General features: G+C 44.6%; 1 protein-coding gene across 1 annotated transcript in view; it reads left to right on the top strand.

The window, feature by feature from the left end:
- Positions 1-17,139, top strand: part of Dync2i1 (dynein 2 intermediate chain 1) — a 55,129-nt gene extending 37,990 nt beyond the window's left edge. Inside the window, exons 15-22 of the mRNA XM_051152484.1 lie at positions 3,895-4,008; positions 4,103-4,164; positions 4,931-4,982; positions 6,439-6,499; positions 9,921-10,020; positions 10,179-10,302; positions 11,445-11,688; positions 16,549-17,139. Coding sequence (XP_051008441.1) covers positions 3,895-4,008; positions 4,103-4,164; positions 4,931-4,982; positions 6,439-6,499; positions 9,921-10,020; positions 10,179-10,302; positions 11,445-11,688; positions 16,549-16,717 — 926 coding nt within the window. The 3' untranslated portion in view covers positions 16,718-17,139. The remainder of the gene's footprint in view (positions 1-3,894; positions 4,009-4,102; positions 4,165-4,930; positions 4,983-6,438; positions 6,500-9,920; positions 10,021-10,178; positions 10,303-11,444; positions 11,689-16,548) is intronic.
- Positions 17,140-17,667: the final 528 nt, after the last annotated feature.

The following is a 17,667-nucleotide window of genomic DNA, read 5'->3' as shown; positions in this document are numbered from 1 at the left end:
TGTAAAATAATCCTTCAAAGAGAGAAATTTTTAATTTGATGGAATTTGATTTATCAGTATTTTCTCTTATGATCATGCTTTTGATGTCACGATTAGCAGTTTTTTACTTGACTAAAAGTCACAGAGGTTGCATCATTCCCAGTGTTTTCCTGAACTTTTGCCATTTTAGGTTTTACAGTTAGACCAGGTCTGCATGGTGAGAGTCCACAGGTTGGTTTGTTTATTTGTATATAAATGTCCCTTGACGTTCTCATTCTTGATCACCATTCTCACTGCACTCAGAGCTTTTGCTGCACACATGGCTCTTCTCAGTTTGAGGGTGATGTGTCTCAGCATGGCTCTCCATGACTCCTGCTACTAGGAGGCTCAGGTTCCAAGGATTTTATTGAGTATTTTTGTATCAATGGTCATGAGGGTCATGGTCTAAATTCTTTTTCTCAGTTGAATCTTTTTGTAGTTTAGGTGTCAAGGTGACTGTGGCCTCATAGCATGAGTTTGGCCTTTTCCTTCTGTTTCTTTTCTGTGGGGTAGTGAAGGATTAGCTCTTCTCTGAAAATCTGGTAGGATTCTGGGCTAAAACCATCTGGCCCTGGGCTGCTGCTGCTGCTGTTGTTGTTGGGAGACTTAATGACTGTGTCTATTTCCTTAGGGGTGCTAGGTCTGTTTAGATTGTTAGCTTGATCTTGATTTAACTTTGCTAAGTGGAATCTATCAAGAAAATTGTCCACTTCATTTAGATTTTCCAGTTTTGTGGTGTATAGGCTTTTGAAGTAAGACCTAATGATTCTTTGGATTTCCTCAGTGTCTGTTGTTATGTACTCCTTTTTATTTTTGATTTTGTTTATTTGGATAGTGTCCCTCTGCCTTTTAGTTAGTTTGGCCAAGGGTGTGTCTATATTGTTGATTTTCTCAAAGAACCAGCTCTTGGTTTCATTGATTCTTTGTATTATTCCTTTTGTTTCTAATTTATTGATTCCCATGCTGTGTTTATTTTATGCCATCTACTTCTCTTTGGTGTGTTTTCTTTTTCTTCTTCTTTTTCTGCCTAGAGCTTTCACATATGCTGTTAAGTTTCTAGAATGACACTTCTCCAATTTCTTTATGAAGGCTCTTTGTGCTATGAACTTTCCTCTCAGCATGGCTTTTATTGTGTCCCATAAGTTTTGGTATGTTGTGCCTTCAGTTTCATTGAATTCTAGGGAGTCCTTAATTTATTTCCTTCCTACCCCAGGGATCATTGAGTAGGGAATTGTTCAGTTTCCATGAGTTTGTAGGCTTTCTGTTGTTTCTGTTATTATTGAAATCCAGCTTTAATCCATGGTGTTCTGATAAGACACAAGGGATTATTTCAATCTTCTTGTATCTGTTGAGGCTTGTTTTGTGACCAAGTATATGATCAGTTTTTGGATAAGGTTTTGTGAGGTGCTGAGAAGGTATAGTCTTTTATGTTTGGGTGAAAAGTTCTGTAGATATTTGTTAGGTCCATTTGATTAATAACATTGCTTTCTTTGATTATTTTTTCATTTAGCTTCTGTCTTGATGTTCTGTATATTGGTGAGAGTTGGATGTTGAAGTACCCCACTATTAAGGTGTCATATTCAATGTATGATTTAAGCTTTAGTAATGTTTATGAATGTGTGTACCCTTGCATTTGGAACATAGATGTCCAGAACTGAAATGTCATCATGGTGGTTTTTTTCCTTTATGAGTATGTAGTGTTCTTCTCCACCTTTTTTGATTAATTTTGGTGGAAAGTCTATCTTACTAGTTATTAGAATGGCTACTCCTGCTTGTTTCTTGTGTCCATTTGCTTGGAAAACCTTTTTCCAGCCCTTTACTCTTAGGTAATGTCTATCTTTGTTGCTGAGGTGTGTTTCTTGTATACAGCAGACTGATGGATCCTGTTTTCACATCCACTCTTTTAGCCCATGTCTTTTTATTGGGAAGTTGAGCCCATTGATGTTGAGAGATATTAATGACCAATGATTGTTGATTTCTCTAATTTTGATAGTTGTGGTGGTAGTGTGCTTCTGGACATGTCTGCGAGAGCGCATCTCCTTATTGGTTGAGATGAGAAAATTTCACTGTAGGTGACTCCATTCCATTGGATGGGATCTTGAGTTGCATACATGAGAGATAGGAAACAGTTTGAACATTGCTTTCTCTACTCCTGACTGCAGATACAGTGTGACAGCCATCACAAGCCCCTGTTGGCATGGCTTCCCTGATGAATGTTGCTCTCTCTGCTCCTGACTGCAGATACACTGTGACAGCCATCACAAGCCCCTGTTGGCATGGCTTCCCTGATGAATGTTGCTCTCTCTGCTCCTGACTGCAGATACACTGTGACAGCCATCACAAGCCCCTGTTGGCATGGCTTCCCTGATGAATGTTGCTCTCTCTGCTCCTGACTGCAGATACACTGTGACAGCCATCACAAGCCCCTGGTGGCATGGCTTCCCTGATGTGATGGACTCAATCCTGCAAATGTTTGCCGTGTTAACCCTTTCTTTCTTCAGTTACTTTTGTCAGGCATTTTGTCAAGGCAGCATATAAAGCCACCAAGTCAGCTGAGGAACTTGATTCTTGGGTTGGGTCAGTCAGACCTGTTGCTGCTTCACACCCTCGGCAGCATTCAGCATGGCATTGCTGTAGGTTTGGGTGCAGTAGTTCCTTACAGTGTGACTTACATTTCCCTTGTGACACATGGAGCAGACTTGTCTTTCCATATGCTCACGTGCCATCTGCGTGTCTTCTTTGATAAAGCACCTGTTAAGGTCATTGGCCCAGACAAGAATGTCTGCTCATGTTCCGTACAGGACAATCATTCTTCCAAGTATTTCCATGGCACTTGAGTGCACAGAAGAGTGCAGAGGGCTGACTGAACACAAGCAAAACACTCTACAAAAATACTCCCTTTGTTCGCTTTGCCATCTAAACATCAGCAGAAATCCAGAGTGTGAAACTGTGGTGCTTCCATAAGGAGGACTGGTGCTGACGTGTGAATTGCTCCCCGTGGCAGCTCTGTGATGTCTCCCTGTTGCGTTGTACATTAGCTTTTCCTAAGATGAATCCAACTCATTTTTTTCAGTCTCTGTGAGGGGTTTGATTCCAGGTGGGGTGTGTTTGTTGTCTAGGTATGTTTCCCAAAGCAGCTTGCAGAGATTTCCTTCTCTTGGACTGACTCTCTTCGGCTTTGTGCTTTTCTCAGGGATGGGATGGGGTGGTGGAGGGAACTCACACCTGAGAGTGCTTTCATTTCTTTAACTTCTCCCTGCTGCACACAGAATTTGAATTTGGCTCCCAGACATTGCACAGGCAGCCATTCTATCCATTTGTGGGTGGCGATACTTCTCCTGGTAGGGGCTTTGCCTGTTGAAGGCAGCCTAGTCTCATGCTCTGGCTGGTACTGCTGCTTTCCCAGACTGCTGTTCTTCTCCTGTGTCAGTTGCCCATGCACAGCACTTCCCTCAGGCCCTCTTGTACGCCTCTTTTTCCAGCCTTTTTGGAGGATTCTGGCCTAAGAATCGGGTCGTCTCTTTCTGGAGTGGCTGCATGAGCTTCTTGTCTTCACAGTGCTCTTGCTCAGAGTGTGTCTGCCTCCTTCCTAGGCCTGGGAATCGATTTCCTCAGTGACGAAAGAGCTTTTAACGGCCCAGACTTTAGTGGTCATTTCTTCTTTTTCCTATAACAAGTGTTTTGTAGTTTCTGTTTGTTAGAGATGCTGAAAATTCTGGTTGTGGATCTTGATGGGTGGCCTGCGTGAGCCTGTAACTTTAGGAGAGACTCAGGCCTTTCGACCTAGAAGCATCCCCATCTCTCTCCACATATAATGCTGATTTCACTGCTACGATGTGTCACTTACAGTGAGTGCTGTGGTTCTTTAATCCTTAGATGGAACCCTCACGTCAGTGAGCCACCGAAGTCCTCTGCAAGCCATAGAGCCAGTTGCCACATCTGCCTACAAAAAACAGAGCTTTGTGCTTTCACCCTTTTCTACTCAAGAAGGTACAAGATCCCTTAAAGCCCTCGACGCAGCAGGTACACAAAGCTTTATCCTTATTAAAGACACTTTCCTTCATTTTGTTTCTGCTTTCATTAGAAATGGCAGGCTTGTCATTTCACATCGCTTCCCTGGACGAGAGTGGCGTCCTCAATGTATGGGTGAGTAGGAACTGCGGGGCCATACACAGGGGTGAGTGGAAGCCCCAGGAGGAAGTGTGGGGCCATACACAGGGGTGAATGGAAGCCCCAGGAGGAAGTATGGGGCCATACACAGGGGTGAGTGGAAGCCCCAGGGAGGAAGTATGGGGCCATACATGGGGTGAGTGGAAGCCCCAGGGAGGAAGTGTGGGGCCATACACAGGGCCAAGTGGAAGCCCAGGGAGGAAGTGTGGGGTCATACACAGGGCCAAGTGGAATTCCAGGGAGGAAGTGTGGGGCCATACACAGGGCCAAGTGGAATTCCAGGGAGGAAGTGTGGGGCCATACACAGGGGTGAGTGGAAGCCCCAGGACGAAGTGTGGGGCCATACACAGGGGTGAGTGGAAGCCCAGGGAGGAGAATGGCACCTGGCCTGGGGAATGGGCCAGGGACAGAACAGAATGACAGGACAGGAAGCCCCTCTGTCCTGTGACGGGGTGTGGCATTCCCTGCTCTTGGCCATTGGAAATGTGTAAGGAGGATCGTAGCAGACATCAGTGCTAGAGGGGGTGTGAGGACTTGTTCAGGGAAGAGAATACTAGGATAAAATAATGAATAAATTTAAGTCACTAGTTCTAAAGCAAATGATCAGGTTTTTTTTATAAATGAAGCAATTATGTTTTTAGGATCTAATATAGCATGTTATTTTATTAGAGCTATGCTTTACTTAGATTGGTTAATAGTTACAAAATGTATCAGTATTCATTTTTTAATGTTCTGTTTTTAGGTGGTTGTTGAATTACCAAAAGCAGATATCTCAGGTTCAATGAGTGATTTAGGTAACTATTGAAGTAAAAATTAATATTAATTATTGTTTGCTAAAATGAATAGAGATTAAAGAAACCAATACCTGCTTTTAAAAATAAGTAATTAGCAACCTGAAATGTGGGCAGCAGAGCTGTACATTGTATACCATATCAACTACTGGGATGTTATCTCATTAGCTTGAGTGATGCAGGTCTAATTGCATGTTCCTTTCTGTGGGTGTGTAAGTTCTATGCAAAGCTGGCATTTGTTCTGCCCTGTGACATACTGTCAGGCGACTGTCATCTTTCTTCTGCGTATACTTCATGTCTCCACGTCAGGAGTCCTTCATTTGGGCCTTTTCTTCTGTGGTTTTGGATTAACCTAGCGCACATGAATGTACTGAGTGTGGCTCTCCTCAGGCCACTTGGAATGGAGTCCCATTAGATCCTGTGGTTTAGTTTTTCTGCATCTTAAACTCAATTTTTTTTTTACCCTGAATTCCATGTGCTAATTCTCTTATGACAAAGTCTCCTGTCATCTTATTTGTGTCAAGGGCATAGCCCCAGATAGATCTTGAAAAAAAAAAAAAACAAACCAAAAAAACAAACCAAAAACTGAGATTGACCCTGACTTGCTCCAGGTCCTCAGATTCAGAAGAAGGCTCTTCAGCAAGCAAATGCTGATCACTTCTTGTTGAAGTGCCATTCAGATCAGCTTTACTGTGGCTGTGGTTGAGAGCTGTGTGTCTCTGTGACAACACTACCGTGTGGTGGCGCAGTCACTCGCAGTTGCCCTTCCTAGCAGTGAATAGACTATATCTCTGCACACTTTCCACTCAGCTGCCCCCGAGGTTCTCGATACTACCTGGCCTACGATTTGGCTTTCAACATGCAGAGTCTCTAGTTCTTCCCTCTGCAGTAGTGTGCACAAGGGAGGCTCACGCTAGGACAGACATTTAGCAGACATGGTATGCCACAGAAGGATCCAAACTGAGGAGAGCAAGGAGGGAATGGAAACTAAAGCCAAGCCTGGGAGCTGAGTCACTTGATGAGCAGGTGAAGAAAATCTGAGGCTGGATCATCAGTTCAGGACACTGGTGGCCATTCAGCAAACTCTGGAGGGTTCCCTGTGATGGCAGCATGGCAGGCGGCGTGGCAGGTGCCATGGGTGTTGATAGCACAGGCTTTGGCATTTCAACTGTACTCAGCACATGTGATGCCCATTGTCCTCTCCAATCTAAGAGTGTGTGGGCATCTGGGTCCTGGCTCCATAGGTTTATGATAACGACCTGCAGATTCTTGACTCCTTGTTAGCTGAGGGACAGGTGCTGCTACCAAATCCAGAGGGAATCCTGCCTGTGGTTTCCATTTTTGCGTTTCTTCTGTTATAGATACTTAAATAAGGAAGAGCAAATCCAGACAGCTGTGGGGAGATTTTGGCTTAGCTTGCATCACCAGCTGTGTGTGTTTCTGGTCTGTCCGATTCTAGGTCTGATCCCTGGAGGGAGGATCAAGTTGGTGCACAGTACTGTGATCCAGCTGGGCAACAGGTGAGACTCCACCTGGCTTAAACACGTCCTTCATCTCAGGAGAGACGATGTTTCCTGCTAAGTGCATGTTCTGACTTTGCAATGAGGACACGTTTTCTTACATTCAGTTTTTGCTATGGGAATTATTAGTGATAAGCCAATGTAACAAATACAGTTTTTAGATATAGAACTGATATATATTCATAAAATGTTTTTAGCTTATAAGTTAATACTACTTGGCTATTTTTCATCCAGCTTTTTTGGTTTGGATCAGTTTGGCTTTTCAAGACAGGGTTTCGCTATTGTAGCTCTGACTGTCCTGGACTCACTTTGTAGACCAGGCTAGCTTTGAACTCACAGAGATACACCTGCCTCTGCCTCCCGAGTGCAGGGATTAAAGGTGTGTGCCACCACACCCGGCTTCAATCAGTTTTAATTTAGACTTAAAGTTAGTTCAACTGGATCAAATCAAGTTTCTGGAATTGGAAATATCAAAATAAATTTTATTCATAAAATTACATTTTTAGATAGACATAGTACACAGCGACAATCCTTGAATTAGCAGATAAAAGCAGGAGGCTAAAGAGTTCAAGGCTACCCTTGACTATACAATGAGCTCGAGACTAGCCTGGGCTATATATGAATGTCTCAAATAAACAAACAAGCAAACAGAAATACCCAAAACCAAACAAAACTATATTTCTGCTTTCACTCATAGAACTTAATATGAAATATGGATTCTTAATGAATGCTCCGGTATTAGTAAATTTATATGTTGCATATTGGTTTGCAAAGACATATATATTCATTCATATACTCCAGGCTGACTGTTATCCTGTGAATTACCCTTGACAAATCTTTGATTCTGTATTCTCATGGCCAAACAGAATACAATGAATACAAATATGCTTAGAGATTTCAAATCAACTTATTTGGCTGAAATGTAATTATGAAAATGAATTCGTTAACGTCATCAGATATGTTGTAGAGCCAAACATACATGCTATCCTGCTAAACACTGCAGCTTGGTCCAGGGCTAGGACCTCACGTGCTGCCCACAGCTGCAGAGCTCTGCAGACCCTCCCTACGCTAGGCTTTCTCACCTCATGCCATGCATTGCTTTCATTTCCAACTGTAATTTCCTCCAGGACTTTACTGGAGTGAAATAGCTAATGTCTCTGATACCATATTTCCTCTCAAAACTCATAGCTGTACTTTTCAAAGATCTGTGGGAAAGGATGAGTAAAAGCAGACTGGATGATAATGCAAGACCTAATTCAGTAGTCTCCCCTACCTTGGGGAAATTGGGATGGATACCCTGATTGACACACAAGGTCTTTTTCCTTTTTCTGCCATTTGTGGACAATGGATATCTTGGGGAAATGTCACCCTGTGTAGAGTAGCCATCTTGCCCTCAGTGATCCCAATAAGCATGCCAGTAAAGGAGAACATTCCCTGTCTGCGTAGTGATGAGTGATACCTTGTTACCATGTGCATGTAGGAGCTTGCAGGTGGGGATCAGTTGTGTCCAGAGTGAAAGTGACATGTGGTGGCTGAGTAAGAGCGGCCACACAGGCTCATATACTCGCATGAGTGGAACTGTTTGAGAAAGGTTTGGAGCTGTGGCCTTATTGGAGAAAGTATGTCACTCGGTGGGTTCTGAGATTACAAAAGCCCATGCAGGCCCTGGGGCTTTGTCTCTACCTGATGGCTATGGATCAGGATGCAAAGGTCTCAGCTCTGCTCCAGCACCACACCTGTCTGCTTCCTGCCATGACAATCATGCACTGATCCTTTCAAACTGTGGGCCAACCTCCAGTCAAGTTTCCTTCTGTGAGACTTGCCTTGGTCATGATTTCTCCTCACAGAAGTAGAACAGCGACTAAAACGTGATAACTGGGATAGATGTTTGAAAGATAAAGTATGGCAAAGGAGCCTGTCATGGTTCTAAGGCAAAAGAAACTCATACTTAGAGATGTCTGCACGTCTGATGTTGAGAAAGGTAGAATGAGTTGGTGACTGACCTTAACATGTTTGTTTCTGTGGTGACAGGACCTTCCTGCGAAGAAGTAGAATGTCATTTTTTAGGATACTGAACTTGGAAAAGTATGAGTTTGGGATACAGGAAGGAGCCTGGGCCCACGGAGGCCACTCGGGAGTCCAGCATAGCAGCCTGTGTGAAAAACGCGTGGGAGTGGAGAACTAGGTGGGAACTGAAGAGGAAATGTGGTGGTCAGCCACGTTATTAGGCCTTTACCGTAGGCCTGGGGCTCAGGCCCTATGCAGTCATGGATGCAATGCACTCCCAAGTTGAAGACCTAAAACTAAGACCCCTGCACAGGGTTCCAGAATTCACTGCCCCTTTAATGTGATGAAATTTAGAAAGTTTCACCCCTAGTTGATAGAAAATGGGTACTTGGAAGAACTTGAAACCTCAAGCTGGAGGTGGGATGTGAACATCAGAGCCCCAGGGACCTTGAGGCCTGAGGACAACTGCCTTGTGGGAAGCTGGGACTATCTGCGAAAAATCACAAACATGGCAGGATCTGGAAGCATAGGCAGACAGTGCACCATGGAGTAGAACTAGGGTCAGTCCTTACAGCACCATGGGGCAGAACTAGGGTCAGTCCTCACAGCACCATGGAGTAGAACTAGGGTCAGTCCTCACAGCACCGTGGAGCAGAACTAGGGTCAGTCCTCACAGCACCGTGGAGTAGAACTAGGGTCAGTTCTCACAGCACTGTGGAGCAGAATTGGGTCAGTCAGCACAGCACCGTGGAGCAGAACTAGGGTCAGTCCTCACAGCACCGTGGAGCAGAACTAGGGTCAGTCCTCACAGCACCATGGAGTAGAACTAGGGTCAGTCCTCACAGCACCGTGGAGCAGAACTAGGGTCAGTCAGCACAGCACTGTGGAGCAGAACTAGGGTCAGTCCTCATAGCACCGTGGAGTAGAACTAGGGTCAGTTCTCACAGCACTGTGGAGCAGAATTGGGTCAGTCAGCACAGCACCGTGGAGTAGAACTAGGGTCAGTCAGCACAGCACCGTGGAGTAGAACTAGGGTCAGTCAGCACAGCACCATGGAGTAGACCTAGGACCAGTCTGCACACTGAGAGCGGTTGTCACAGTGGGGCTCATTGGGCTGCTGCTGACTCTTTTCTCTCCACATCAGATTTGTCGGCAGTGGTACAAGCCAACAACACTTTTAGGAGCAAAATTTCAACCAGTGAGTGGTTGGATAATAGAGCCAGCTTAGCTGATAAAAGGCTCAGCAGACAGGTCTGCAGAAATGATCAAACATATAACAGCAGAAGAAACAGGAAGCAGAACGGCTGAAACCGTGGAGGAAGTGTGGTGTGGCCAGCGCTGAATGAGAGTACTCCACTGTCACCATCCAGGTTGTGCAGAAGGCATGTGTTGATCTCTGCTGTTTATTTTTCAGCCTTTGCCGTAAAGATAGTGAGTTCTGGGGGTCCACACAGACGCTAAGTGTCAGATTCCTGCCGTCGGACCCTAACCACTTTGTGGTTGGCACTGACATGGTTAGTAGTGTTTGACCCTTCATGATTTCCACCTCACTTCAGAACACACTGTTTGCTCTGGTTATGTGTGATGTCTGAATTGCTTCCTGAGTACTGTTTGTCTGTTTGTTTGTCTAATACCTTTCTCTGGCCATTCTTGGTGTTCTTTTAATAATTAGGGACTTATAAGCCACAGTAGCAGACAAGATTGGAGAGTCTCTCCCAAGGTGTTCAAGCCTCAGCAACGTGGTGTCAGACCAATAAAAGTTAACGTGATTGATTTTTCACCATTTGAAGAAAACAGTATTCTTGGTAAGAAAGACACTTTTCAGTGATATTATTTGCCTGTTGGGGCAAAATAACATTGCAATCCAGTGGAAAATTTAGAAAGGTTTGGTCTCTTAATAGTCTACAAATTAATCATTTATTGGGCTTCAGTGATCTAAAAATTAGACATGGGATCTTATTAAAAGAAAACTAAACCAAATTGAATCAGAAATCTAACTCTCTCAAGAAATAATTTGTTGAGTTACAAGGTATGTAGCAGGAAGCTATCTATGGTCAGCCAGCTCTCATGGCAACTAATCTAGTCCCACAAAACAGTCATTGACCTGGTCACCTCCTCGAGTCCATCCCTCAAGTGCCACATTGCCTGTCAACACTGCTCTTTTGAGGACTAAATCTCTAGCACATGAGTCATTGGGGGCAAACTACATTCAGACCATAGCAAGGTTTACTGTCTGAGTGGCTAAGTGTGCAAGCCCAGAATATACAGAACTTTTAGTGCCTCATGCAGAAGCCAGTTTTCTGTACTCAAGACTCTCTGTATCTGACTCAGAAGGTGCACACCCAGACATGTGATCAGAGAAGACTGGTCAGTTCTTGTTGCTCTTTTCTGCAAGATTGTGTTCTTTATATGAAATTGGGGTTTAAAATGTGCCTCTGTTTTATTTTAGAACTTGACTTGATTTATCTTCTTACATCCTAGTTGAATGTATATTGTTTATCATTTTAGAATTTTATACAAGTCTATCTTCTTTTTAATATGGAGAAGGATTAAAAAGTAAAGAAGAATTAATCTCTGTATAGAATAATAATTTGGTCTTTTACCAAACCACTTAAGTTTTATTTTGTGAAAATTTCATACTGTCGGTACAAATAAAACTGTTTTTAAAGGTGACATTTCACTTGTGGAGCCAACCCCTAGCACCCTGTGCTGGAGTCATTGGCACTCACACTCTTAAACACTCCCTCTGTGATGGCTGGTGTCAGTTTCCAGGGGGAGTGTTCACTCGTTATTTGTGGGGCTAGGTTTAATGATATGTCTTTATGTTCAGAAAACAAAAGCAGGCCAGAATGTTATTATGCAGACAAGGAAAGCTAATGCTCTGAAAATTTTTCCTGGGTGTTGAGATTTAATTTAAAAAGAAAGAAAAAGAATAGAGTTTCCATACCCCAATTGCAGGCTGGCTGTTCAGATGGAAGCATCAGGCTGCACAAAGTGACATCTGAGAGGCCTGTCATTCAGTGGGAGAACAGCACCAGCAGCCGATCTGTTATTAGCTTGCAGTGGTCCCCGACAAGGCCTGCTGTGTTCTTGGTCCAGGATGATGCATCCAGGATCTATATCTGGGACCTTCTTGAGAATGACCTGGGTCCTGTGGTCCAGCAGCCCATCTCTCCAGATAGGTGAGTACAGGGCCCATCACCCTTGTCTCTTCTTTCTTAAATCACAAGTTTGTTTAAATTTAACACTACATTTATATATGATATACTCAAAAATGTGTTTTAAGGGTAAAAATACTTCTTAGTTAGCCAAATAGAAAGATACACAGAGCTCCTATATGTCCTCTGACCCCCAGATGTGCACCCACTCAAGTGTACGCTGCTACAGATGTCCCATACTGACACATCATGGCCATCCTATTGCATTTTACGCTGGTTAATTCTTAGTGTTCATTGAGGCAGCACCGTGAGAATCACTTAAGAACCTGCTGTCTCATGTCTACCCTCAGACAGCAGTGTAGTAGCCCGCATCACTGTCAATCTGGAAGAAACAGCCTCTGTGAGTGTCTGACAGGCTCACCTGTGCCTGAGTGATCTACAGCTTTTTCCTTCTGGTTTCTTAGATGACAGGACACAGGAGATATAAGTCATGGCGTCTGTGTTCTTGTCAGACCCTCAGCTCTCTGCACCTGGGACACCGTTCCTCACGCACCCTTTCCACCTGCATGTGAATGGAACTTGCCAATGTGAATTTCAAAACATGTTAATTGTCATTGATACTACTTTGTTTAAAACTTTTTAACATTTATTTACTCATGTATGTACATAATTGCACATGGTGTGGTGCTCATGTGGAAGAGAGAGCTCAGCTGTGTGAGCTGGGCCTGTCCTTCTGCTGTGTAGGATCCAGGAGCAGAATTCAGGCCCTCAGGTGTGGGTAGCCGATGCCTTCGCTGGCTGAGCATCATGCTGGCCCATTGCTAATACTTTGACAATTTTTTTCCTTTGTTCCTTTATTTCAAAGTAGCAGTATTTATAAAATATTTCATTTGGAAGGGCTCGCTCTTGACCCCAGTTTGTCTAGTCATCTATATTTTTTTCTTGGAATTTTATAAATATATTGGGTGAATGTGTGTGCTAGGGCCTTGGGGGGTGTCTTTATTTTTATTGAAAATAGTTTTTTCATACAATCTATTCTGATTACAATTTCCCCTCCCCCTGTCTCTTTTCCTTCTGACCAACTTCCTGATCCCCCTAATCATATACTTTCTTTCTCTCAAACAGGCAATAATAACAACAACAACAATAATATATAAGATAAAAAACAAACAAAACAGAATAGGACAGAACAAACAAATGGAAAGAGCCAAAGAAACATATAGATGCTGAGACACATACACACAGAAAACTCATAAGACATAATATTATGTAGGAAAAAAGAACAAAGCTCAGAAAAAGCACTATGAGACAAAACAAAACAAAAACGAAAACAAAACATAACAAAAACCAACCTCCAAAAATACCATTGAGTTTGTTTTGTGTTGGCTGTCTGCCTGTGGGCGTTGGGCCTGACTTCAAGTGTGGTTTTTGTACCTGGTCAGACTCCATTGAAGAAAAGTACTCCTTGGATTGTGAGTGGTTTTCAGCTAAAGATAGCTCCTGGCTCCTCTGTTAGCACTGGAGCCGCATCTGGCTCACACCTGTCCAGGTCCTGCGTATGCAGCCACGTCTCCATGAGTGCATGTGCAGTTCAGTCCTGTTGTGCCCAGACGGCTGTTTCCTGGTGTCCTCCATCCCCACTAGTTATCACACTCTGTCTGCCTCCTCTTCCACAGGCTTTCCTGAGCCCTGAGGAGAGGGATGTGATGGAGACATCCCATTTAGGACTGAGTATTCCAAGCTCTCTCACTCCCTGCACATTACCCACTGTGTGTCTCTGTGTGTGTTCCTGTCTACTGCAGGAGGAAGCTTCTCTATTGATGGCTGAGCAACACACTGATTATGGGTACAGCAGAATGCCATCAGGAGTTTGTTTTTTCTGTGTTCCTTTAGCCGATTGCCGGTAGTAGGTGTTTCCCTAGGACCCTAGCCTATCCAGTTTCAAGTTCTTGGCCACCTAGGCAGTGTCAGGGACGGGTGCTATTTCATGGAGTGAGTCTTAATTCCAATCATAGTGGTTGGTTACTCCCACAACTTTTTGTGAGTTATGTAAATATCGTCTTCAGCAATCTGGTTAGTTTATGGAGAGCAACTAATAGCCATGACAGAAGCCTGGACAATTTGAAAGTTTCTATGGGCGATCATCAGTGGCAGCCATCTGTCACTGGAGGTTTCTATGGGTGATCAGCTGTAGCCCATCTGTCACTGGAGGTTTCTATGGGTGATCAGCTGTAGGCCATCTGTCACTGGAGGTTTCTATGGGGTGATCAGCTGTAGCTCATCAGTCACTGGAGGTTTCTATGGGGCAATCAGCTGTAGCCCATCTGTCACTGGAGGTTTCTATGGGTCATCAGCTGTAGCCATCTGTCACTGGAGGTTTCTATGGGTGATCAGCTGTAGCCCATCTGTCACTGGAGGTTTCTATGGGTGATCAGCTATAGGCCATCTGTCACTGGAGGTTTCTATGGGTGATCAGCTGTAGCCCTTCGGTCACTGGAGGTTTCTATGGGTGATCAGCTGTAGCCCATCTGTCACTGGAGGTTTCTATGGGTGATCAGCTGTAGCTCTTCGGTCACTGGAGGTTTCTATGGGTGTTCAGCTGTAGCCCTTCGGTCACTGGAGGTTCTATGGGTGATCAGCTGTAGCCATCTGTCACTAGAGGTTCTATGGGGTGATCAGCTATAGGCCATCTGTCACTGGAGGCTTCTATGGGTGATCAGCTGTAGCCATCAGTCACTGGAGGTTTCTATGAGTGATCAGCTGTAGCCATCAGTCACTGGAGGTTTCTATGGGTGATCAGCTGTAGCCCATCGGTCACTGGAGGTTTCTATGGGGTGATCAACTGTAGCTATCGGTCACTGGAGGTTTCTATGGGTGATCAGCTGTAGCCATCGGTCACTGGAGGTTTCTATGGGTGATCAGCTGTAGCCCATCTGTCACTGGAGGTTTCTATGGGTGATCAGCTGTAGCTCTTCGGTCACTGGAGGTTTCTATGGGTGTTCAGCTGTAGCCCTTCGGTCACTGGAGGTTCTATGGGTGATCAGCTGTAGCCATCTGTCACTAGAGGTTTCTATGGGGTGATCAGCTATAGGCCATCTGTCACTGGAGGCTTCTATGGGTGATCAGCTGTAGCCATCAGTCACTGGAGGTTTCTATGAGTGATCAGCTGTAGCCATCAGTCACTGGAGGTTTCTATGGGTGATCAGCTGTAGCCCATTGGTCACTGGAGGTTTCTATGGGGTGATCAACTGTAGCTATCGGTCACTGGAGGTTTCTATGGGTGATCAGCTGTAGCCATCGGTCACTGGAGGTTTCTATGAGTGATCAGCTGTAGCCATCAGTCACTGGAGGTTTCTATGGGTGATCAGCTGTAGCCCATCGGTCACTGGAGGTTTCTATGGGGTGATCAGCTGTAGCTATCGGTCACTGGAGGTTTCTATGGGTGATCAGCTGTAGCCATCGGTCACTGGAGGTTTCTATGGGGCGATCAGCTGTAGCCATCGGTCACTGGAGGTTTCTATGGGTGATCAACTATAGCCATCGGTCACTGGAGGTTTCTATGGGTGATCAGCAATAGCCATCGGTCACTGGAGGTTTTTATGGGGCGATCAGCTGTAGCCATCGGTCACTGGAGGTTTCTATGGGTGATCAGCTGTAGCCCCTCGGTCACTGGAGGTTTCATTTGGTGTCAGGAGATGCCTTTGTGTGATGACTGCAGTTTATAGTTCTTCCACACATGTATATTTTAAGAAGTTTCTACTGTGTGAGTGTGGGGCACGTGGATTTCTCAAATTGCCCTTATTTTTAGCTTTCTCCCTTCATATCCCCTCCATTACCCATGACCTTTCCTTTGTCTTTTGTTGATCAGTTCCACTGAAGTTTAGCACAACTGAGGAAGGAATTACACTGCTTCCCAAAAGTAAAGAGGAGTGTAAAAGTGACCAAAAGCAGATTAACAGCTTGATCGGATGGAAGGGATATATTGACATGATCTGGGGGAAAGGATTCATATTTATATAGTTCTAGTGGTAGGTAAATTGGTATTATTCTAATTAAATATCCATCAAGAGAACCGGCTATAGAGACTGAGGCAAGAGGAGGATCACTAAACTCAGGGATTAGAGGGCAGCCTGTGCAGCACAGTGGGACTCTGGGAGAAACCAATCAGCCAGGCAGTCAGTCACATCTAAAAAGTTTGCCAGGAGCCCCAGGGGGCCATGGCAGGGGGCTGGGAAGGACCTGGGTCCGGGCAAGGTTACCTTGGGATTACACTTCCGAGACTCAATGGTGGAGGAAGTAAGGGTGGGGTGGAGACATGTGCTCAGCATGGTAGGGACAGGCATGGAGAGGGCACACAAGGGGTCAAGAAGACCCAGATCTCTCATTAGAACACACAGTGGGATGGATGCTGCTCCCAGGAGGATGTTGTTGTGGAGGGCCTGGGGCTCAGGGCGGGCCTCAGCTGGATTTGTGGGCTTCAACATTTATTCATCTGTGTTGAGATTTTTGGTGTAAGATACTGTGAAGACCCCACACCGGGGATCACCCCGCTGCCTGTGTCGCTGGGAGGGTCCAGGCTGGAGGGCATTGATTCCCAAGGGCCAGGAGAGACATCAGATGGGAGTGTCACCTTCTGTGGGGAGGTGGGAGGCAGCTGCAGCTATACAGCCGTGGAGCTGCCAGTCAGCAGATCCCTGAGATGCAGAAGTTTGTTTCTGACAGACTTTCATATACTCATTTTTGTTCTAATATTTTGTTTTAACATTTTTTAGTGTCTCTTCTATTTTACATCTCCCTTGAATATAGATATTTTGAAAGACTCAGGTAACAGAAACTCACACACTGCGTACTGACTTCCTGGTTCATGTTCTCTCTCACCTGTAGGCTTGTGGCCATGACTATCATGGGGGAGCCTGAGAAGACCAGTGGTGGCTTTGCGGCTCTGGTGTTGGCCAGGGCCTCGGGCACAGTCGACATCCAACACCTGAAGAGGCAGTGGACCACCCCAGGGGCAGATGAACACAGCAAGCTGCGTCTGCTGCTTCTGAAGTGAAGACTTAGTGTCGGGAGAGTGATGGGCACATAAGACTTGATTACAGGATGGATTACTTGACCCTGTGTTCACGTGCTTTGTGTGCAGAGAATGTGTATATTCTGTACCTAGTTTGTTTTAGGAGAAGAGTACTTTGGTATTCCCAGGAAATAAATCACTATTTTTAATGTAAACAGTGAACATTTCGTATATACTAAACTTCAAAGGAAATACCAAGTGATGTCCAGAAAGCTTTTCTAAGAGTATTTCTAGTTATTTTTGGAACAATTTAAAAACACTGTCACATTTATTACTGGATTTTAAACAGGCCACCATGAAAAAGTACTTTAATGGACTATTTTCTTAGCCATGCATAAAATGATATACATATATCTAAAGAGAAATTACTCACTTTGGAGATGGCCTCCACCAGCCTTCTGTTTTTAAAGTTTTCTTGTATGCCAGCTTTGGTGTGATTGAGTGGAACCCACAGAACTGAGTCTGACACATTTTACCATGTGATGTAGGATGAAAACCATCTTCACATAGAAATGATACAACTCAGTACATTTTCCTTAAAAAAAAAAAAAAAGATTTGTTATTTATACAGTGTTCTGCCTGCATGGACACTTACATGCCAGAAGAGGGCACCAGATCTCGTTATAGATGGTTGTGAGCCACCATGTAGTTACTGAGAATTGAACTCAGGACCTTTGGAAGAACAGGCAGTGCTCTTAACCTCTGAGCCATCTCTCCAGCTCCCAATACATTAGCTCATTCGTGCTGTTGCAACAGTTTGTACATACTAGAAGTTGGTTTCTCACAGTTGTGCTTTGGCTGTTGTCGGCCTCCAAGGTGACACCACGCAGCATGTCAGGACAGACGGCAGGTGCTAGTGTACCCCCTCCCTCTCCAGCAGCATCACGAATCCATTCATGATCGTTTGTCCTCCTAGAAGCACGTGTTCAAGG

Source organism: Acomys russatus, chromosome 1, assembly GCF_903995435.1.
Source record: "Acomys russatus chromosome 1, mAcoRus1.1, whole genome shotgun sequence".
Lineage (NCBI taxonomy): Eukaryota > Metazoa > Chordata > Mammalia > Rodentia > Muridae > Acomys > Acomys russatus.
Note: the sequence above shows the minus strand (reverse complement) of the source record. Positions and strands in the feature narration are given on the sequence as shown.